At 37.8% G+C, this 23,997-nt stretch overlaps 1 protein-coding gene across 2 annotated transcripts; it reads left to right on the forward strand.

Moving 5' to 3' along the window:
• Positions 1-6,724: 6,724 nt before the first annotated feature.
• LOC131768467 (roundabout homolog 1) lies at positions 6,725-23,816 on the forward strand. Of its 2 annotated transcripts, none has more exons than XM_066164473.1 (7): positions 6,725-6,860; positions 19,309-19,481; positions 19,608-19,931; positions 20,456-20,743; positions 21,773-22,054; positions 22,896-23,035; positions 23,495-23,816. In XM_066164473.1, exons 2-7 carry the CDS (start codon positions 19,469-19,471, stop codon positions 23,669-23,671), a joined length of 1,224 nt encoding a protein of 407 aa, XP_066020570.1. In that variant the 5' UTR covers positions 6,725-6,860; positions 19,309-19,468; the 3' UTR covers positions 23,672-23,816. The 2 variants fall into 2 exon arrangements, with proteins under 2 accessions (XP_066020570.1, XP_066020576.1); XM_066164479.1 differs by having other exon boundaries at positions 19,309-19,461.
• Positions 23,817-23,997: the final 181 nt, after the last annotated feature.

Raw genomic sequence — 23,997 nt, forward strand, 5'->3', positions numbered from 1 at the left:
GGAGGTTTGGCTCATACTCTGCGAAAAATGAAAAAGAAAACAGGTTTTCAATTGAACTGGGAGTAACCAATGACGAACCTGTCTACGCTGTGTATGCATGGTTTGGGTTTGGGGACGAGAATATTACATACCGGCTGAACCTAAGAAATTCCTAGTAAATCTCTTCTCTCAGCCTATTATCATTATAGTGTCCGTGGCATTGTGATTGGCTACCCAATCCCATCTTAGGCCCTTCTGGTCCTCACTGGATAACCCGCCTGATCCCGCCCAAGGAAAATAATTGCGGGGTGCGGACTTACATGGTCCGTAAATTTTTGGAACATTTCCTACAAAAACCGGAAAATGTAAACAATTTAAACACAGTGATATGAAAGCATGGAGGCGGTTTTGTCTGACGGAAAAAGAGACAAGATAAGTTAATGTGAGCCTGCGAGCAAGAAATGAATTTGCTTTCGTCGAAATGTGTCAAAAACATAAAGAAAACTATATTAAATCCCTCAATTTTTCAAATTGTCAAATAAAACGTGCACGTGCCATCACGGCTAGCTTTCTTTCACAGCGAGCTCAAATATAAACAAGTCATTCTTGAAATATTTTTCATTATTAATCCATTATTGACCATTAACGGATATTAGCCTTGTTCTTTAAAGAAATTCTGCCAATATCCAGCGACGATTGATTAATACCGCATATATCACAGCATGAAATTATAAATTTACGAATCCGTAAAGATGCCGTAAAGTAAGCGTTAAGATCCTCTTTACGCGTCTTTACGAACTTCTTTACACTCTCGCAAAGAATGTCTTTATGCATTGAAAACATAGTATAGTATGTAAAGATCACGGAGAGAGACTAAAAACCTTTGCAAAAAAACCTTGCCTTGCAAAAAGTCGTATAGAGAATATTTACGATAATTTACGGCGACTGTAAAGCGATCAGAAAGGCGATCTTTACGCGTTATTAAACTATCGTAACTGGGCAATATTTACAGGCCCATTTGCCATTCTTCAGTTGTCTGATTTTTTTGGCAACATTCCCTTTGCTAATCAGACTATAACAAGTGTGAGCTCGTGACAATATCAAAGAGATGCGCTATTTTAACGCCTATTGCCAAAAGTCGTATGAGAACGTTTGCGATATTTTACGCTTCTGTAAAACGATGCCGTACATGCCTTTCAAGGAGTGACCCATATATAACAATACGTGTTTTATACATTGAAATTTATTTTATTGTCATAACTCTTTAACTTGATTTTGTAATTTTCACAGTAACGTAGCTAGAGGTTTATATACACTGGATAAGAACTGAAAAATACAAATATTGTAAATAAAAATATTTTTACATAGATATACAAAATGTGTCATTGGTTTCGCACAGCTTGTAGGCACATGGACCTTTGAGTTACCTTTCTTTGATTTCGTTTCCTTGCTGTCCGAGTTGTTCTCGGCGACAAGTTTACGCAAAGAGTCCACTTTGTTTGAAAGCTCTTCGAAATTTAAGGCATTTTCTTCATCGCGCTGCCTCAATTGCTCTCATAATGATTAGTTTTCTTTCTAAGAATTGTCCTGTAGCAAAGTAAAACAGTCGCTCACGCTGGTGTGGTAGGAAATTCTTGACATTTTGAAAGAAAAAGAGTCCACAGATCACTTCACACGCCAAAAGTAAAGTCAGGAGCAATCGCAAACGACGTCAGAAGGACGCTAATGTTCGCGTCATGAATACAAATATATGATGTCTCTCACCTTCTGAGAGGCTCATTGCAGTCTCGTGAACACGATCCTTTATCAAACAGTACCGAACATGTCTGAAGAATCGTCCGAATTGAAGAAGTGATGTAGTGTCAACAACTGAGTTGAAAACGTAAATTAGCCACCGTAAAGAGTTAAAAGGCTGATTTTTCGAGCGTTAGCCCTACATCAGAGCGATTGACGAAGAGCTAACGCTCGAAGGGTCAGCCTTTTCACTCTTTACGATGGCTAATTTACGTTTTCAACTCAGTTGTTAACACTAAATTACCTGTTATACTCTCCTGCCGATCTGCGGCAGCCTATGTATTTTCGTCCCCAGGGACTCCATTTTATGGAAAAAAAATCAAACATAATTGTCTCATCACAACGACCCTGTTCACGGGTTTCAAGGCGCGTTAAAAAAAAAAGGTAGTTTATTTAGCATAGTTATGCGAACAGAAAGTTTAGAACCGTTGTAAAGACAGAATACAAATGCGGAAAGAGAATTAAATTTACGTAAAGACTAGTTGTGCGAAGGAAAAGTTAAAGGTCGTTGAGGAACACTAAAGATTCCTAAAGAGAATTAACGGCGCGTAAAGATTGATTTTGCGTAAAGAATGTTAAAGAATGTTAAAGGCTCGTAAAGGACAGTGAGTAAAGATGCATAAAGAATATTAAAGACGCGTAAAGTGTTAAAGCGAAACGGGTCAAAATACTTCGGTATTCTACTGAAGATGGATGAGCCATAATTATTTCACTTCTTTGAGTATTTCTCCAAATAGAAAGTGGTTAATTTCATCCATCTTGATCTTTATCCTTTACGAACATTTAATATCCTTTACGCAGTCTTTACGCTTTCTCTGCAATTATGCATCTTTACGGAACGCGGAACTTGTCCGTAAAGAAGAGGCTTTATATTTACGTTTCTTTACGCAAGAGTTAGAGATGCGTAAATTTGCGATTTCATGCTGTGATATTTATCGTCATTGATTTTATTACCCGCACACGCAGACTATCATGAGGGTCTGAATGAGGTTAACCGACTGACGACAAAGGGCGAATAATATAACCGACGATCTACAAAACGCGGAGAAAAATTGCCAACTAGCAACAGTAAAACACTGGCCTATGACAGAATTATCGATATTTGTTTTCAGAAAGAAGAGCTTTATAGCTTAGGGGGGTAAATACTTTAAATTCAAGGCTCAGTTAATTATAGAATTTCGTGTCAGCGTACTGTACTTTATGGTCAGGGAGGAGTGCGGGATCATTACAGATCAACCAGAACAGCGTCTAGTACTCGAGCCCATGAGACCTCCTGCTATATTGTTTTACGGCGAGCTGTTTACGGTATTCAAAGGTGCTTCCATGAGTGAAATTTTCGAAAAAGGTGAATTGGTCGTAATTGAACGTCACCGCAACCGGGTTCCAGTGGTTACCCAACCTCAAGAACATTCGTAAGAACATCCCTCAAAACTAACCGCACTTAAGAGCAATATTTGAGGAGCCACCTTGTCATCATTACGCAAAGTATCCTGATTAGAGTTTGAATTTGAAGACCGTACATTTGGGACTTGGGAAGAGACCCTAGTGATGGGAAAGGCAATGACACACGCTGAGGAGGCTAATGGCATGGTGAAAATGCGCGGTAACGTCAAACATCAACGGTGTTCATCCGCGTAGCGGAACAGAAACTCCCTTGAGCTACATCGACTGGGACTTTTTAGGAAGCACTCCTAGCGCAAGCGCTCCTGAATTGAATTGACCAGCGGATTTCAATTAAAACAACCATATGGGTAATTCGGTTAAAAAATTAACCAGAAAGATATAATACGAGCTATGATAAATGGCATAGACACTGATCTATTAGCTGAGCGAAGGTGAATTAAAGAAAATGAACAAACAAACAAAGATTTACAATCGTAGAAATACTGCCTTCCGAGAGGGATCATTTTTGTTTTGTTTTTATTTATCTTATTTTTGAACACGACCTATTCTGAAACAAGGCGTAATTGAGCTACAATTATGGCAGTGTTTTATCGAAGAAAAAATTAGTCTTTATCACTTGAATACGAACTCCGATTTATTTCTCATTTACGAATGGTTTTATTTTCATACCTCCCCATGGTAAAAAGATTAAATAAAACAGATATCACAGTTAGATTATATTTAGTAGGCACGACAGTATTCCTTTTGTCCCCTAATGTGTAAATCATTCGTGGATTATCTCATAATTGTTTAGGGCTACATAAAAACAGACACTTGATTTGGAGTTGAAACAAACGTCCTTTTAAGAGTACAGTTTGTGAATGTAACTCTAGTCATTGAGGAAAATAAGTAAATTTACAGTTGGAATAACTACATGTAGGAAAAAAGCTTGATAAGAGTTACTTATATCTGTATGATTTGACGAGGTCTGCAGCAAAGACCTAAATTATCTCAGTTTTAGCCCACTATTTATTTTCGCACGGTGATTTTATGTACCTTAATATGGTGCAGAATCGGTGGTCAGCTGCTGCCTTTTTCGTAATTTTTTCGTCCAAAAAATACCCTGATTACGGTTTAGAGAATTATCTGACTGTTTCAGAAAGTAACTAAATTCTCGTTTATACTACACACTGCTATATGTTTCAGTTCACACATGAACTGAAGAAGTCTCCCAAGCGTAACTGCTCAACATTTTTGACAACAGTCACGCAACTGAGTTACAAGCTAAGAGAGAGCGAGGATCCTTTGTTACAGTCAAATGATACAACTGTTCTAAAAGTGTTAAGGGCGTAAACTCAATGTAAAGAATGTTTAACCACAAAAGCTACCAATTTCAGCCTTAATGATAAATTGAATTAAACCCGATAAGTGAAAACTGTTAGAGAAGGATAGGACAAAACTGTAGAAATCGTCGAGAGAAGAAAAATTTTCAATTAAATGACTGTGCATATTTTCCAGGAATAAAATCCTTGCTTTACTTTCCTTGGGTGGTATGAACATTAACCGCAAGTACAGGAGACCTAAACTCGTATAAATTTGCATGCATTGTGAATTATCAATATCAGAAAAAGTTCTTAAGCACTTTTTTAGGGGGAAATTACAAGACAACACAGCTTCACACAAGCACAATATAAGTTAATAAAGGATTTTTTTGTTTGTTTTTTTTTTTGTTAGTATTTCGCGTTTTCCATAAAATTCAATGAGCTCTTATGCTAAGCAATACCAGAAAGGGCATCCTCATACTACTGATTGACTGAATGTTCAAATTATGAGTCTGGGTTGCTTTAACCGAAGTTATTGTTTAAGCGGTGTTGGTCGCGCATGCACTATGATCTTTTCGTAACAAAATATTACTGAATGAAATTTATGCCAATGATCTCGAAAATTTCATTGCTTTTAGAACTCCAGAAATATTAATGTAATCAAAATGTCCTCAGCCGTTGTCTTTTTTTAGATCGAGAGAAACAATCAGCTATTTAAAATTGTTTGTTAACCGCATCCGGCGTCACTCGGGATTCAGATTTAGGGGGGTTGTTGATCTCAAAATTTATTTTAAAAAAACGAAAAAAAAAAAACTTTCTCCACGCTACCCTTTGGATAACTCGACGTAGGGTTACTTATCTACTGAGCGCTTCTCGACAAGGATTAGTGTTCAGCCTCTTAACGAATTCCTCGATCCTTTATGAGTGTCTGCTTCCGAATGTTCGGTTTAAAAAAAATCTAGACCTCTTTCAAAACAGTACAGATTCCTCGAGAAAATATTTTTGTAGTCTCTTCAGAGTTCATGTTTTTAGCACTTTCCTGTTCAAGTGAACTCGAAAGACCTGTGTACTTTACTTTCAGCTTTACGTTGAGATGAATCATAAAGTATTCGGTTCTATCAGTCAACTCGAGAAGTTTGTGACCTTTGCACACTACATTCTTTAGTTATGCAGATAATTAGTTGGGGAAAAGACATGAATGCATATTTTAATGCTTTGAATACTGCCAAGGAAAACTAATTAGGACATTTTGATGACGCAAACAGGAAGGGTGGTTTGATTATGAAAAGACTAGGAAGACCAACTTAAGAAGATGTGGCTGACAGAAGGAATTTAGCTGAAGTGATTCTCAGAGTTGAGTCTCGTTCAATATAACAGCTGAACCTTATAATATTTTCCACGTCAATAGACATGATAGTGTTATTAATGATCACTTGGTTCGGCCAACTCATCACAATATATAAAATGGCCCTTTTATATCTTTTTTTAATCTAGACTGAATGATTCGCTCCTTTCCTTTTTTTTTCAAGAACGTATAGTTTGCTGATGTTTTTGCAGGATGTTTTTGGTGTGTCTGCTTACTTCAACTCATTTTTTTGTCTTTTTTTATCTTAATTATGTTCCGTTAATAGTAATCCACGCATAATAACTGCGTTTGTAGTCTTAGACAAAGGGTAGCATGCTATGAATACCCCATGGTTTCCAAATGAACTCCCCCGCCAGGAAAATAAATAGGATACATTTACATATAAAAGATGTAAATGTTGATACTATTTTATGGCAAATAAATCTATCAATCATCAAAAAAACATTTTTTTTTCATATAGCGGAAGTGATATCGCTCAAGTTACGCTTAATCCACATCTTTTTTTAAAATCCTTTCTCTGGACTTTTTGGTAATTCTGTTATGAAACATTTAGTTAATAAGGAATAATTTAGCTATTTGCTCAACTATTTTTACCAGTTAGATTAGATTCAAAATAAAAACACCATTTATTTGGGTTTTAGCAATCACAAGGACTGTCTTGATTAATTGTGACTGGCTTATCCAACATCCATTAGCGGACGAGCTTGGTCGATATGTGTGGCTTAGGCCCACACTAAATTTTTTTTTGTTTGGATTTGACATTTGAAAAGTAATTGTTTGATCGGAAGCACTAAGTACGTTAAGTTCATTTGAGACATTATTTTGGCCAATATGCTTACTCATGCCTGCTGATAGTGAATATTAAAAGAGTCACTTTACAGTTTGCAGTAAGAGAGTCGAATATAGTTTCTCCGAGAGAGTTGACCAGAGTTATAGAGAGTAAGTAAGAGTCGGTCAGAGGTGATCAGTCAGTCAAAGTGGTTACAGAGAAGCAAAGTGGGAAAAGTAAACTTGCTGTAAGTAAAGCTGTATGATAACAGATGTTTTGAGGGGAAGACCACATCAGTCACAACAGCCGAGTTTTACGGCGCTTTCATCCTCAGCAATATTCGTCTTCCTGTGAATTTCGCTGTCGTCAATTCATAAATCATATGTCTAGAGCAGTTTGTTTTCTCAGGTGAAAAATTTGCTTGTCTTCATGAGCCACAATTTGGACGGATTTCTCTGAACATTTACTTTCGAATCTCTATTAAGACTAAAAAACTACCGCAAGAGTGTTGAATTCCCTCTTCAATGATTTAATTTCCTATCAAATGTGGCCCGGTTTATTCAACAATCATGCCGCTTATCGCGATATACCAGTTAATGAGCAGTGCTATGTTTGATTATCTTGTGCCGCTAGCTTCTTATTTCATTCTTCATATCTGCTTAGTGATAGCTAAATAATGGCTTACTTTACGTAAAAAACGGCAATCAATTTAAACATTCATATGATGGTGTGCATGTATACAGCTGGGGTAATCAAGCAATGGGCAATTCTGCAAAACAGAGATTTATTCATTTCTTTGGTCTGTTTTTAGGCTGCGTAGGGAATTGCCCTTTTGCCCGTGCAACAAAATACGTAGATAAATCTATCGGATGAATAGAAATATTTCCTTCAAAAGTCATACTAATTTAAGTTTTTGAAAGTATGTAAAAGACCTGAACATGATATAAATGCTAGATATTGTGTTTCCAAGGTATTAAGACCTATTAAATTTTCTAGCGCTTTATATCAATATGTTTATCATACCAGAGAGCTTTTCACGCAAAGCTTTCCGGCTAGTTTAGATTAACGAATAGTTAATCTAATTGTTTGGACCCGTGTGATATATTGTTGTCGGCAAACTGTAACTTCTATTCTGGGATCCGAGTGATATATACTGATAAGCCAGGAACTGTGGGGACCGCTGTCGTCTGTTGTGGAAGTTTATCGTTGTTAAGTCTGTCCGGGTGGATTAAGAAGATATTTCAACAAAAGCACCAACTTGTCCTGAAAGTTTCTCTCGGTTGTGGTTCAGTAATTTTCTAAGGATATTGAATACCATTGTTGATAGAAGGGAGCATTGGAATTCTCGATTTTGCGGTTTGGCTATTTTTTAGATCGGTTTTTTTTCGGTTTTTGCGCGTCAAAAACGTTCGGTTTTTCGGTTTTGGTGTTCATTGCTGTTTACGGATGTTCCGTTTTTTGGCATTTAGTTTTCGGTTTTCAAGAAAAATACTAACGGGTTTTCGGATTTGATATCCGATGCGGTTTTCGGTTTTTCCTATTTGACCTATTTTGGTTCCAGTTCCTCTTCGATCTGAGCGGCAATTCTGCGCCTCCCTGATCTCGAACAGCCGCTAAGCGCAGATGTGTTATTTTGAGGAATGCGTGACAAACCAATTGAAATATCGTAGGGATCCTTAGGGGGTTCACGCGTCTCTAATGACGCCCAAAACTTTGACCATCCGTAGGAGTACAAGCGTCTTGAATGACGCCCAAGACTTTGACCTTACAGTGTGGAGCATTTAGGTCAAGGTCGATCATTTTGCGTCTTCCAACGTGCCAAACACTGGCAACAGAAGAAGGTTAATTGTGGATTGTGTTACGTTTTTTTTTTACGGAGGTTGGAAAGGCGGCGAGAATTTCAGGAAGAAAAACAAGATTAGATGTAAAATAAAAATTGCAATCCTATAGAGAAATCTACCGGAATTTTTTCGGTTTTGCGGTTTCTAATGGGCCCCAATGCCCCCTCTTGATAGACTGAGGACTTACTGTTTTTTTGAACCGCTTCTTTGAGTCAATAATTCCGTATATAAGTAAAATTATTTATCGGTTTTCCAGACCATTTTTTTTTAGGTTATCAAAAAGGCAGTCAATGTTACCCCTTGAGGACTTCTCTTATCCGGATGGTCGTTTTATATATCATTATGGGTGGTCGAATTGGGCCCATTTCGGAAACAGCACTTGGCGGCGTGAACAATTTGTTTCGCCCTCTGAATCTAATCTAATCTTCTAATCGTCATTTCTAGATTATTCTCACTAGAATTGGCTATCAGTCAACACCGTTGTTAATCTGACCTTCGGACTAACGAGGATGAAGTGGCTATGTGTATGAAATACATCTTATATTATATGCTATTCTCAACAGCCTCTTTGCATGTGAATATGAAGGCGAACATGGAAAAGCGAGGTTGATTTTTTGTCCTCCAACAATTCCCGTTTGTTCGCTTCAATGGCGCAAGTAAATGTGTCTTTCTTTCTCTACCGAAAAGCTAAAGTCAAATGAGACACAATTCAATTACAAGCGAGTTAGATGCGACGTTTACTCACTTGATCGCTTTGGTATCCGTAGCAGTTAAAATGTCCAAAGGCTTACCCAAGATTTAATTTAAATAGAACTCAGAACTTCACTCAACGTTTTACAACAAACAAACTGTTTTGGAGATTTGAGATATAATGATTATAATAAAGTTTGGATATAACGCGCTTTGTCATTGCTTGAAAGAGCAGGCTCTATCACAGTACAAAGCATGGAGCAGAGCTAAAGCTGTCACGCCATCTGCCAAATTGTACTATGTCCGACCTTCTCCAGGACCGCCCTAGAGCTTTTTGTCTTAAACTAAAAGTGAAATTTCGGAACAAGCGAGCCCGCAAGTAGCAACAGAAAAATTAAGGGGTTTGTAGACATGCCAAGGGCCGTAATTTACGTCATTATAACTTGAGCAGAGTTCCTCAAATCCTGAAAGAGAAAAGGAAATAGACAGTCCGAGTTTTGAAGGTTTTCACGCTCAGTAAGATTGCAAGCTTACGTCCGATAACAAAAATCTAACACTCATAAAGTAGATACAGATTCTTGTTAAAAAAACAAAATAACAAACAAGCAACAAAAAAAAAAAAAAAAAAAAAGACAGAACAAAGCAGGAATGATGAAAAATATTGGCAAACTGGCATAACTGTTAAAATTCATAGCAATCATGAAGGTGCCCACGTCTCGTGTTTCTCTTTACACTTTTTTTTTTTCGTGTTGTAACCGCTTCATGCATGCTTTACAACAGAACAGAGCACAGTCAAGGCTTCTCTATTTTGTTAAATGAAAGGTGTGTTTATCAATTTAATTTGAAATCAATTCAAATACCTCACTTTTTAAGTATCTTGAGTAACTTTCTACTAATTGTATGTATTTATAAGCCATAGTTAGCGGCTATACGGGAGGCCAATGACCATAAAGGCTTGGCCGGACACACGAACAGGAACAGGCGAAGTTGTGATAAAATTGAAAATTATTTGTGCAAGGTGAGAAAGATGGGCCACGGATATAGCTCCCTGTCAACGGGAAGGATGGGAGAATACCGCCGTCTCACACACTGTGCTAAACAAACTTAAAATACTTTCTTACAGGGATTTTAATAACAGGGGTAAACTTCGCCTTTGACTACCTCACGCTTCAATTGGATTAGCTGAAATCACGTGGGTTTTGTTTAAATAAAAAAAAGAAGTTGAAAAAAATAAAAGCTAATGAACATCCCTGGATCACTGAAGTATTTTCCGCGGGTAGTCGCTAAAGTAAGTTTTATACTCTTTATCCTCTATTGTACCTTTAGTTATCGAATGAATTTTCCAATTTTCACCCGTCGAGGAGCGCTGTTTAACAACGCTATGATCCTTTGCATATAAAAGACAATGTCAAATTAAGAATCGATTGCACGTTAATCTATTAATTTAGAATCGTTTGTACATTTTTCTTAGTTTCAAGTTACGTGCATGCCAACATACTTAACTCAAAGTTTTGCCAAATGTATACTGTATGCGTATCAACCTGAAAGCCTAATTAATCAGGTTATGATAGAAAGACAGTTTAAGCGAGTTTTCCGTTTATGAAGTGTTAGGGGCCGGCAAGGCGTAACGACCGAAGGTTCTTCTGTTGAATTTATCGGGTATCGGATACCGCAGCACCAGCATCAAGGCTGCCTAGTCATTCACAAAATATCAATCAACAAAAGAGCGTCAAGCTTTTTCGATATTTTGATTGGTTGTCTAGATATCGACATGTAAAGTCGGAGAAGCTAAAAATATTACGTCAGTTTTGAAACTCTTTACGGCAGCCAATTTACGTTTTGAACAAAGACAGACAAAGAGACAGAGACTTTAACAATCCACGAGCCTTTTCGTGTCATTCACCAGGCGTAAATTTAGGATTCGTAAAAGGAGAAGCGCTACGCCGCTTAGGAAAGAATTCGTTACGCTCCTCGTTTAATAATACCGAGTTTTAAAATACGCTTAAATAATAGAGGATACCTTGAGGAAAGTTTTGAGAAACGTATCAAAGCGGGTTGCTTGAAAAGATAGAAAATAGCCCACAAAAGAAAATATTCCCTTTTATGACACAATCTCATCTGGCTTAACTTTGCCAAACCTCAACAACACACAGATAGGGAAATTAATGACGCCCTGATAATCAGATCACAAGGGAAATCCATTAAAAGCTATCCTGTAAAGAGCTTAAAGGCTTGTTTAAGGTAAAGTGACGCGCTTGGGTGGGGGAACCCGTCTGTCCGTATAATCCCTTATTTTATCTTGATCACGTTTACACGATAGGTGGGGTAACCCGCTCAGGTGGTTTGCCTTGTCAACCGAGGTCGCAATTTACCAAGTAATCGTTTAAGGTGGGTTACCCCGCTTAGCTAGGGTCGCGTTCATGTCACATTTACAAGAGAGCCGCAACCCAATCCCGGGATCCCGAGGCTGTAAGATTGCATGTAAACGCGGGCTATCTTTCGACAACGGCTAGGCAGGTTACCCAACCTTCACGTAAACAGATCCTTACTTTGACGGCAGAAAATTCAAAATCGTTAGCAAATGGTTGGAGTTGTACAGGCCAATTTAACGTTCAACTCCCTTTTTCATTCCAGCTCACCTAGCGTGTCGGTTTGCGCAATGAAGAGTTCATATACCTCAAGAATAATCAGTTAGCCACATGATCCGACGCCATTGTCGGCTCGGGGTTGATTGATGAGCGAGAGCTCATTTTTTAAATTTTTTTTTTAATATATATATATATATATATTTTTTTTTTTTATCAAATACAATCGTTAATAACGAATTCCGATATTTATCGTTGTTAACTCTATTCTTGCCATAGATTTGCGTCGATATTTTAGTTTTTTCTCGAGACTTGTAAATCAGAATCAATGAAAAGTAATTTGGCAATAAGGCAGTTTCACTGCTCTTCTTTCAATATCAGGCGTTCATTACATAATCGGCAGATAGTTGTTTCCGGGAATAGGCGAACTCGAATGATCGTAAAAAAGTCGCATTGAAAATTTTAATCTTCTTTACCAATTTTCGATGATTTGACAACATGATAGGGGGTCAACCCTGAGAGCCAAGGATTTGATTTACCGTGGCTGTCACTAAGGTTATAGTTTTAGTCTGATTAAATTTCGACTCGCAATTGGTCGTGCGTAAAGAAAAGTAGCAGCATCTGGTACATACCATTACTAAGAAAAAGTCGATTTGAAAAAACAGAGTCATTTGCAATTACAGAATGTAATTCCATATGAATCCTTCTAATCACTACTAGTTAGAGATCGAATTTTACGGAATTTTCCAAGATTGTTGTTCTCTGGGCGAGCGTGGTGAAAACCATGCGAAGCTAAGTAAAATACAGGCAAACGAAGCGAATATGCGAAATATATTGTGCTCACAAAGAAGTTATCTAGCTCGAACGGGATCACGCCAACACCTGTACCTCTTCTTATGATATGGTGTGTTCTGGATCACTTATGGATTTTTGTCAATGGTGTTTGACATCAATTGTTCCGTATGCTACCAGAATTTTTAAGAATACCTTGTTACTGCATTTAAAGGCTCACCAAGTCAGGTTAAATCACACGAATTTTTTTGTATTTGATTAAGACTTATCCACAAAGCCCCCTAGGCCAAAATAACTCTCAACGAGCATGATTTTCTTTAATAGTAATTACGAAGAAAGGTCACTTGTGCGTGTCGCTGGCTTAAGTTTTCCGCTAATTTAAGACTACAGCCAGATTTCCGCAAAAAAATATTTATCCTTGTCTGAAGGGTGGAATTAGGTTAATTAGTTTAAGGTAATCCAAACTAAACCAATTTCCTCTCTCTCTCAATTCCAATATTTGTTCCTTAGCGAGAACAGATATGAACTCGGCCTCATTGCTGGAAAGCGCTTTGTCATAAAGCCGAGTTGAATGTTTTTTCTTTTTTTTTTTTTCCATCCTGCGACAGTCCTTTTTTAGAACCGTTTTTCATCGTCTTCGGCCACCATTCAACAATGTCGATAGCCCAACTTTCCAATTTTGATCATGATTAAATTTTCTTTCAGAATATTATATACTTAGAACCTGCTTTCATAAGCATATGATCTGATGCCGGAAATAACATGGCAAGATTAACCTTCTCCTATGAGGATGGCTAAAATTGTCCAAATCAAGTCATGGCCGGTTTACCCTGTCCAAACATTCGAAATGTAACTTACATTACATGGACTTAGAAAAAAAAGGCCAAATTACAGCATCTGAATCATTTTAAGGCATGCATAATTGCTCCCGAATTTAAACCAAGCAATTGATTATAAAATTTTTTTGTCTTTACCAACCTTTGAGTCTGACGTATGCGCGATGTTTTGACTAATGAGCACACAGGATGGTGTAACGGTGGACGAAGAGAAGCTTTCGCGGCGCAAAGTCAGCACAGGCAATGTGTGTAAGACGCTCAAAACGCATACAAAATATGCTCGCATCGTTTGTGGTAGACCCACACTTAAATATGTCGAGTGTTTTCGGTACGGGTCGTTCCGTGAACCTTATGAGATATCTCTTTATCGTGAAAGAATTCGTTAATGTATATGAAAGGTAAAATATCGTGCCAGTCGATATTTAAAATTGTTTTCTCATAACAAACTGATGTGTTCTTGCAAGAATGAGGCCCGTGTAGCAAATTGTTGCAATTATAAATTAAATAGAGACATAGAAAAAAATCCTGGCCCTCCAACATATGTTGACCCTAACAAAATAGTAGTAGCCCCATACAGTCAAGGTAAAGAGTTAGTTTTGAATAGAGTGCAGGACAACAATGTGTTGCAATGAATTTGTGTTCTTTGATTTATCATGACACACAAGGGATCAGCTCAGCAAATGATCTTATACAAATAATGAATATTGGAAATCAGCTTTATTCAAGTTTGTCACAATTAGCCAGACAGGCATACTTAATGCAGTAAGAATTACCGACAGCATTAAATGTGTTTGATACTGATTATCAACTGGAATCGCTCATATTTGAAAGCTACACCAATGTTAGCAGTAGGGTGTATTACTGTAATAGTAATATGGGGTTCAAAATATTTGATTCTCATGTTAGAGATTTGTATGGTAGAGGGCAGTCTAAAGGTACATGTGTTGTTCTCGAAGTACTGTCTCCTGATAGTTAGTGCATTATTTTCAGAGTCGTTTCAGAGAGTTGAAACGAGAGAGTACAAATTGAGAATATTCAAAATAGGATGGTTTCTCAAAACAGTCTGAATGAAACCATGAACTTCAATCTAAGTTGTGCTGTAGCTCTACACTCTCTTTGCTACCCTATAATAAAATCATGTAATTAATGGAATTACAACTCATCCTTAACCACCATTGTTGACAAGGGCAAAAAGACGTATCGTAAATCAAGCTTAGCACACAACCAGCAATCACCTGTTAATCTTCCGAGAACTGTAGATGTTTATGAAACAAAAGTAAATTGGGATAATTTGTTTAAGAGAGAGAAGGACTATTAACTGATTCACTTCAAAGCAAGTCAATTCGTGAGAATGAAATAATACATAATAATGAATGCACAAAGTTTTTGATATAATTTTTTCCTTATGCTGCATTAGTTGTACCTTTAAACCCACAAAAAGATGAAAGTATATGTATTCCCCCCTACTTTATTTAGCAAATAGAGAAGCCTTGACTGTGCTCTGTTCTGTTATAAAGCACGCAGGAAGCGGCTAGAGCACGAAAGAAGTGTAGGGAGAAACACGAGACGTAGTCGAGTGTTTCTTCCCACTTCTTGAGTGCTCTAGCCCACGTATCTGCCCACGTTTTAATAACGTAAATAACGGCGCCTGGTATGTTTACAAACCTTTCTTTGGTTCTTCTGTTACTACTTGCCGGCTCGCTTGTTCCGAAATTTCACTTTCAATTATCGGAAAAAAGCTAAAAAGAAGTCCCGGAAAAGGTCGAACATGGTACAATTTGGCAGATGGCGTGACAGCTTTAGCTCAGTTCTATGCTCTATACTCTCATAGAGCACGCTCTTTCATCCAATGGCAGCGCGCGTTATATCCGAACTTTATTATAAAATGAAAGAGACAATTCCCCTATTCAGTACACTAAAAACATAAATGGAAGTACTTGACTTGTTGATGCCATTAGAAAAATACTGGAGAAATATAATACTCTAGTGCAATACAGAATACTGTTTGCTACATGTTCGTGTAAATATTTGACAGAAAGGACAGAAAAAAAATTGATGACTAAACATTATAGAAAAAAAAAAAACAATACTGTAAAGCAATGGAGCCAGCAGAGAAAAAATATCATTGGAGAAAAAAAAAATTTAGGGATATGAAATATAAACAGGAGATGCAGAAAAACTTCCCAAAAATACAAAACATTATACTGGGTAATCAGTATCTTCAGGATGCACTAGCCTTGACTAAATGCATTGAAGATCACCCTCTGTTTGTGAAGCAGTTCTGAATCTATTTAATAACTCTGTGAATGGTTGGTCATCCTTTTGTCTCATATTTTTAGTCAACTCTATCATCTTGAAAAGTAGCCAGGAATGGCACAAATTGTAAACATTATTTTTATATTTTTCAAAGACGAATTTCCTTCAAATTGGTGGAAGTTAATTCAAATCACCTACTGTAATAATGCTAAGTCCCGGAAATAGGCATGCAGTTGTTTGATGTTGACAATATTTATCTTAGTTTTTGATGGATGTGTGCAGTAGCAAAGTATTTGATACCATGGAGAGTTCATTAATTGTTATCAGTTTTAAATCTGACAGTGTCATTCTCATATGTGATTTCTTTTGGTCTGACATTGGTGTAATATTGTCAACTGATTTTTTGGGGATAGCATACCAAGAGAAAAAAACAGTTACAGGATATAAACCAATAATTAAGTAACCCTAAGCAAATGCAAGCACAAAAAAAAAGTTTATTTCCAACAGAAAGCCCGGGTGAACGCAAATATGCGTTTATTTGAATCAATGAATCGAATTAAATCAATCAGCCATTACACTTTAACTGTTCCCACGGCTATTGCTTTTCATCAGTACGTTAACAATTGAAGCAATTCATAGCATTAGGTTTGTGCTTTATATAAATATTTTAAGTTTATTCGAAAGTTAAGTGTAAACTGTAACAAGCTTGGTTATCGTTTATGCGCGCGGCCCAGCACTTCCAGCCTGATTACATTCGATGCCAAAACTCAATCTCGCCCCCACGCTGTGCGGGGGGGGGGGGGGGGGGGGGGGGGGCGGGGGGGGGGGGGGGGGGGGGGGGGGGGGGGGGGGGGGGGGGGGGGGGGGGGGGGGGGGGGGGGGGGGGGGGGGGGGGGGGGGGGGGGGGGGGGGGGGGGGGGGGGGGGGGGGGGGGGGGGGGGGGGGGGGGGGGGGGGGGGGGGGTCTCACCACATTGCTTTACGCCAATTAACGCGCCTTTTGTGCATCCGTTTCCGACCAGAATAATTAGTTACAAGAACTTGGTGCTCGATCAAGATAGCAGTTTCATGTAAATCACATCGGGGTGTGGAAGGGTTTAAGTTGTCGATTCGGTTAGTCCCTTTGCCCGTCCGCTATCATTCAGCAATAGTATGACTTATCAGTCCCTGTATTCTTGGAGCGAGTCATCACTAAAGTAAGATTTCATCATTCTCTTGTGTTGATACCTTTTTGCGGTGAGGTCAAATTTAGGGAGGGAAGTACTGCTTATGATGGTTGCGATTTATATCGTTATGCTGGATAACGGAGAAATAAAAAGTTATTCAAAACCTAAATGCAAAAGATGAAAAAGAACTTAAAACTCCTAAACTATCATATACGTTGTACATCAATAAATGAACAATTGGGAGTTTAAGAAAACCACGATGGAAACGGCAACGGGAACGTCATTGACACAGAGGTTTGAGCAGAACAATAGCTGTGCACGTGCCTTTGTAAATTCTTTGCGTCCTCTGAAAAAAATAAAATGATCAAAATTTGCGTTGTCTGGTGAACGTGAAGGAGGACGGCTGATTTTTTTTTTAATTTCTATTTCTAATTTATCTCTGTGTTACATATTCAGTGTCGGGATAGATTTTACTGTAACGAACAAACTAGAGACTTTAGAGTATTGCGAGTATCGTAGGTAAAATATAAGTTCGTTTTTTTAACCGACGTTGTCCACGGCGTCGCTTTTAACAAACCACCGCGGCGACGGGAATGAGGATGTGGCAAAGCAAAAGATCTAACGAGCAGAACAATAGCTCAGCATGTGGGTTTGAAAACTGCGGACATTTCTTGACCGTCCCCTGCAAAATGACAACGTGAAATCATCAAAATTTGGGTGGTCCGAGAAAGGAAACGCCGAGGAAAAATGATTTAAGATTTCATTTAGAACTCAACGCCGCTCCCATCGTTTATGCTGAGGTTAACTTATGGCGCCTTAAGAGATGGTAGAAACATCCAGTCAGGCGCAAAATTCCAACTAAATATATATATATATATATATATATATATGCATGCTCACTAGTTTTTCTAGTTTGAGCACTCTGGCATGGCTTAGATGATACCACATATGTGAGATCACTTGGTGTGGCTATATAGCCTTACTTCCCATCCTAGCATCAGCACTGCACTGATGAGGCCCAGAAGGCTGAAAACAGTACTGTCTGCAGTTAGTTATATATATATATATAATTATATTATATTATATTTATATTCAGTTGTAAATCGGACGCCTTCCTTGGCGTTGCCGTCCTAACTGCTAAAGGTGCCTATTGTGTAGACAGTGGCTGTTTAGACTCGAACGGGAAGCAAAGTCTTCCTGCTTCGAAGTATGACGTTTTTGAAATTTCTTTTTTTCCAGTTGTAAATAAATTTAATTGACAGTATGAATTGTTCTACACGTAAGCCAAAAATATATACGCTCAGTTAATGTTAATCACGTAGCCGTTAGTTATCATAGCAGTTAGTAGCAAACGTTTTGTTACCAAGGTTACGCGGACTACCTGCATGACATAGCTTCCATATTTGTACAAGCCGTCACCAAAAATTGATTTTTTTTTAATTTTTAATTTTTAATATATTTTAAAGTTAACATACTTTAATTCGTGTATGTTAGCATGACTATGCATACTAGAGATTTCTAGAAACGTATATTTACAGGTGTTATCTATAAGAATCATGTCCATCTCAAATTCCCTCATTTCCTCATTTCTGAATACACCATAATTAAAATAGAGATTCAAGTAAGGTAGAAGAGGATAGAAGAGATTTACTCTATATCGAGCAATGATAAAAAAAATTATTTGATTCTTTTAAATTCCTTGGATACACAGTTAGTCAACAATGTAACTAACATCTTAAACCTTCGGCGTTTAAATTAGTGAAGAATGAAAGAACCAATAACGATACCAGGTGATATCTGAAGCAGCGACATAACGGCAGTGTCTGTGTCTTTTCCTCAATTTTTCGCGGAAAATCGAAATTGAAAGCAGTCAGAAAGTTGCCGCGGAGAGGCATTGAATTTTAGAATATGAGAATAAAAAGGGAAGGAGAGAGAAAAAATTGCAGAATACGCGAATGAAAGGGACAAAAAGAGAGAGAGAGTTTGTAGAAATAATGTCGTAGGAACACGAAGAATGCGTAGAACTGTTGTTGGCAATTATTTCCAGAACTAGAACATTTGCATTTTCTCCGATATGTTGGAATTAATTTAACTAAATATTTGTTAACTATCAGGCGGTTGGTAAACCAAGGGAAGTTGAGATTTTATTGGTATCTGGTGCAGTCAATTTAAAGAAAAGACAAAGGGCACTAGGGAAAATTATAGGAAATTGACGAAAAAAGAGAATTTTTTATGAAAAAGACCATATAATGAGTTAAAACTCATCGTTGTAAATAGACACCCCACAATAATGGGTTTAGTCATATTCTTGATGTAGTCAATGATTTCATCTTCGTACCCTACTACTCTGCCCTTATCTCAACGACTGATTAAATTTAAAGGAGTTATTTTCTTATTTCCATGTAAGGTCCTGTCTAAAAACAAAACTTTTAAATGTAGTTCGAAAAGCATTTTCTTAAGGTGGCTGTTCCTACCCTGTCTGACTAATCCTGCTCCTTACCTTTTTTCCAATTGACAATCCCATTTGCAGGCCTTCGGATACGCCTCGACAACATTTCACGACGATGGGTGGCTTTTGGCTGGCTGAGAGAGGCAACAAAGTGGATACTACTATTGAATCTTGCCAGCACTTTATGGAATCCTCCGTTTGTCAGAAGCGAAACGTGCAATTCCAAAATCAGAAGTAAGCAATGAAAACCCACGGTACGAAGAGTATGGCCTATTCTTTTAAACTTTTTTTTTTCATTCTTGTCCTTCTCGGTTGGAATAGAGATAGAAAACCATATTTTATCAGTATTTTTTCACCAACTAGTTTTCTCTCTTGTACAGTAAGACCCGTTGTCGTCATCTCTCCAAGTCCAGAAAATGTCAGTTTAGCCGTTGGTGCCTCCATAACTCTGACTTGTAAAGCAGAGCCGAGAACTATAGATAGAGGGTACATGGATAGATGGGTCAAGTATATTCAATGGTACAACCCAAATGGTACAGAAGTTGGAGCAAAATGCCAGCAGCCTTCAAGCATCTTCGCATATAAAAGAAAATTCAGCTGCCCATTGGTTTTTAAAAATCTGACAGAAGATGAATTTGGCCACTATATTTGCCAAGCGGGCAATCATTATAGAAAACACTGCACAAGGCAATCATTTACAATAGGTACGTATTTCATCATAACTCGTTTATTCATTTGTCTTTTTTTGTTCCTTTTTTGTTTGTTTGTTCGTTAGTTTTTTTTTTTATTTCCCACTTACATAATGCGTGACGGTAAACACCTTTCGTTTGTTTGGGAAAGGTGGATATCGTAAGCGGATTTTTCTACTTACAGACACTTTCAATTTCTCTTCTTGCCTCCCAGTTTCTCGTAAACGGACGCGGACACTTTTGAAATTGAAAATGTGATTTTTCTTTTGTTTACACTCCCTCGTAAGCGACACCCAATGGGTAATTTATTACTCTAGGCAAACAAAATTGTCCTGACTTTGGAAATCAACAAAATGTGAGTTTCAATTGACAGAGCAACAGAACAGTTGGGATCGGGTTTGTTAAATCTCCATTTGTCCGCGGGAAAGCAAGCTATCGGAGGCAGACAGTTCTAATAACGGGCACTTTTTCCAATTCCCGAAGATGTCCTCTTACGAGGGAGTTGACTGTATTTATATTAGTGCGCACTTTCCCTCCAGGCTCTGCACCGGTTTTTTTGGAGGTTCCAAGGAATCAAAGTGTTTACATAGATTCCAATGTCACTTTCGATTGCAATGCTACTGGTCTTCCTAAGCCAAACATCTCATGGATCAAGAACGATGATTTTAATACCTTGCAATCCAATTCAAGCGCAAAGGACAAGAATAGCATCCACAGTGAGCTCTTCATAACGAAAGTGAAGAAGAAGGATTTTGGCGGATATAAATGCGTGGCAATTAACAGCATTGGAAAAAAGGTATCATTATCGGCCTTCTTAAGCCAGAAAGGTGAGAAGAAAAACTTTCCATTTACAGCTCCTCACAACTTTGAGCTATTTAGCGACGGTTGAGCGTCCTGTGCGAGATGTTAAGTCTTAATTACATCAGTTGAACCCTGCTGGGAAAACATCTCACCTAGCTAAGCAACTTTCCGACTTGACCCCATTTATCTTGACTCAGATTAGACCCTATTTTTAATATGTGATCTGCAGTAAGCGACTTACTCTTTAAGCAGCCTCATAGGCTTGGCATTTTTTGTGTCGAAGACGAGAAGCTTGACCGTGAAGAGGAATGTAATCGAAATGCAACTAAAATTTATAGCTTAATACTAAGACTGCGTGCTGATTTTCGTTTTCTATTCAGTTTCCTTTTTCTGCCTTTTTAGTAAAATCATTATTTTGACCCGAAGAGCGTTTCGGATTTCCCACTTTTTACAAAACTACTCCTTTAACATCCAGTGAGCCGAAGTGTCTTGATCAATTCTACTGTAACTTTTGACTGTGTTGCTAAGGGTCTCCCGAGGTCAACAATCCAGTAGATGAGGGACAATACTTTATATCCCCTTAATACCCAGAGCATGTCTTGTTCAAGAAGACAAAAACAATCGCAGCCAGCTTACAATAACAAAAGAACAGAAGGAAGATTATGGAAAATGTAAGTGCATTGCAAAGAACGTCGTTGGTGAAAAAGAATCAGGAGTCGCCATCCTTATGTGGTGACCCGGTTTAGTTGTGTCTAGGGCCTAACTTCATCCATGTGGAAACACAAAAGAAAATCTTTTTTTTAAAGATCTCCATGACAAGGGCGTGGTTTGTCAAATAGAGCAAATGCATTTGGCTTGTTATTTTGTGCTAACTGCTAAAGTACTCTCTCATCGAAACAAGAGCTATGCTTACTATTAAGGTTATGCCTCTTGAGTCGACGCGAATGGAGAGAGTGTCACATTTGCTCCGCTTGCCCTACTATTACAGATCCTTTCCGAACATAGCATCCATTTCTTCTCACCTTTTAATAGTAATTTTTTTGTTTCAATTACAGAAAAGCGGGAAGACCCAAAAACCAAAAGTAATTCAGTTGGTTCCAACGGAACTTTTAGCCTCACTGCCAGTTGTCATTACAAGCCAAACAATAGCAATGGTTCAAATGTTTCCAAAACCAATTCAAAGGTAAAGGTCGTTGTAACTTCAGATGCCACAAAATGCCACAGTATACTAAGCGTAGAGCTTATAAAGGAGAAGACGAACGAAGATGAAGGCACGTATCAATGCCGAACAGCCGGAAAGAGGGAGTCAAAGTTAGCCTCTTTACACGCAAAGGAAGGCAAGTTCTTGAAATCATAGGAACATTTGTAGTTTTTCTTTCGGAAAATATGTATCGATTTCACTAAAAATTTATATACAGGCCGTGTATAAATTCCGTTCAAAACACTGTGAGTCAACATTTTCAAACTTCCTTTGCTGCAGCTCACACAGTGGGATTGAGTCAGCAAGACTTAAATACATTTTTGTGATCACCTTGCATTAATATTCTTCATGCATGTATGTCGTAATTGACCATCGTAGTAATATTTGCCATCCTAAATTGTACCAATGATTAGTATATTATACCATCCCAGTTTCCTCGAATATGATTGGTGGATGAGCTGCCTTATTTTTTATAACTTCATAGTGTTGTAAGCGGAAAGTTGGTCGGAATCGGACACTGGTAATCAAACAGTTACATCAGTAAATCACATTAAGCAAGCTCAAATAAGTCCACCAAAGACAGAATTGATGACAGTAACCATAGCAATGGCATACCATCCAAAGCTGAGGGTTAAAAAATATTGGAAGTGTCTTTAGAGCGCTTTAGTGTGTGTCTTTCACAAAATTGTAATGACCAAGTGGTTAACGATTGGAATCAGAAGTCCTTCTTTTAATGAATACATTTAGCTTTCCTCGGAAATTTTTAGTAGTTATAATTAATTGGTACAGGATGTCATTGTCATGTCAGGATGGATTGGCAAATCGGACTCGCATTTCACGGTCGTCCAATTTGGTCAATCGCTCGTATGGCCAGAAACCTAATTGGACTATGCACGGTCCTTTTTTAATCATTACGACGAAGGTGTTGGCCATCAAAGTCTTTAAGTTTTAGTTTGATCTTTTGTCTTATATCACAGAAATAACCGAAACAAAACTGCAGGAAAGCTCAACTAGTCAGATTGCGATAGTAATCGCTGCATCTTGTGTGGTGGTAACCCTACTTATCAATGGTGTTTTGGGGCTTTCGTGGTACAAGCGATTTAAAGGTGGAAAAAAGGTAAATATTCGTGGTTTTTTAGGTTTTTTTTTGAGTGGTTGTTTGTTTTTCCGTTCACGTTTGCTTATTCTTTTTCATTTAAGAACAAGAATACAGCAAAAGTATCCAAACATAAAAATTGAAAACTTCGCGTCCAGTTTCCCATTATCTTCATTTAAATCTTTAAGGGTGCATCCACACGTGCGTTTTCATTCGATAAAGAATTCGTTTTGACTCATTTTTGCCTGTCATCAACGTTTCAATTCTTGAGTGGACAGATTGAAACGAAGGCTTTTGGAATTAAACTGTAATGATTTTCAATTTGGGTTTGAAAGCAATGATTTTACTGAAAATATATTTGCTTTTGTTGAGCATACCCGTAATAACTAAGAAAATTCCAAGGCGTTGAAAAAGAATACATTAACATGGTTCCAAAGTTCCTCGTCGGTAATTTGTCTTTTCTCATTTGATAAACGTCAGTCGGAGGGACAGCGAAACGTCACTAGGGTCCATATGAGCAATGGCAGACACCCAACAGTCCTAATTGCGCAGGATATTGAAGAACCCTGGTCGCTTGGAGCAAAGAACATGGGAAGGGTCGACGAAAAGCTCGTGCTGTGTGCAGTGGAGAATCGTTTGGGTGACGTGGAACATTGATGGAACGAATTATAGACGATGCTTGCTGGCCACAGTCTTTTTTAAATTTGCATTTTATTAGTATTTATGTGGAAAGATTGAATCATCAATTTCTAGTTTTAATCATGTATTTGTAGTTTTAATCATGTATTTGTAGTTTTAATCACGTATTGTAGTTTTATAATTTCCTATTACTTTTTACTTCTTAGACTTGACTAAGACACAACCACATCAGCTAGACAGTAATTTGTCGTGGATAAATAAGTACCTTCATTAGTATGTAACACTTGTTTTAGTATATTATTTGAGGTGATAAAGGGCCGTAAGACTCTAAAAAGGAAACGTAA

The sequence above is a fragment of the Pocillopora verrucosa genome, chromosome 1, assembly GCF_036669915.1.
Source record: "Pocillopora verrucosa isolate sample1 chromosome 1, ASM3666991v2, whole genome shotgun sequence".
In the NCBI taxonomy this organism is placed as follows: domain Eukaryota; kingdom Metazoa; phylum Cnidaria; class Anthozoa; order Scleractinia; family Pocilloporidae; genus Pocillopora; species Pocillopora verrucosa.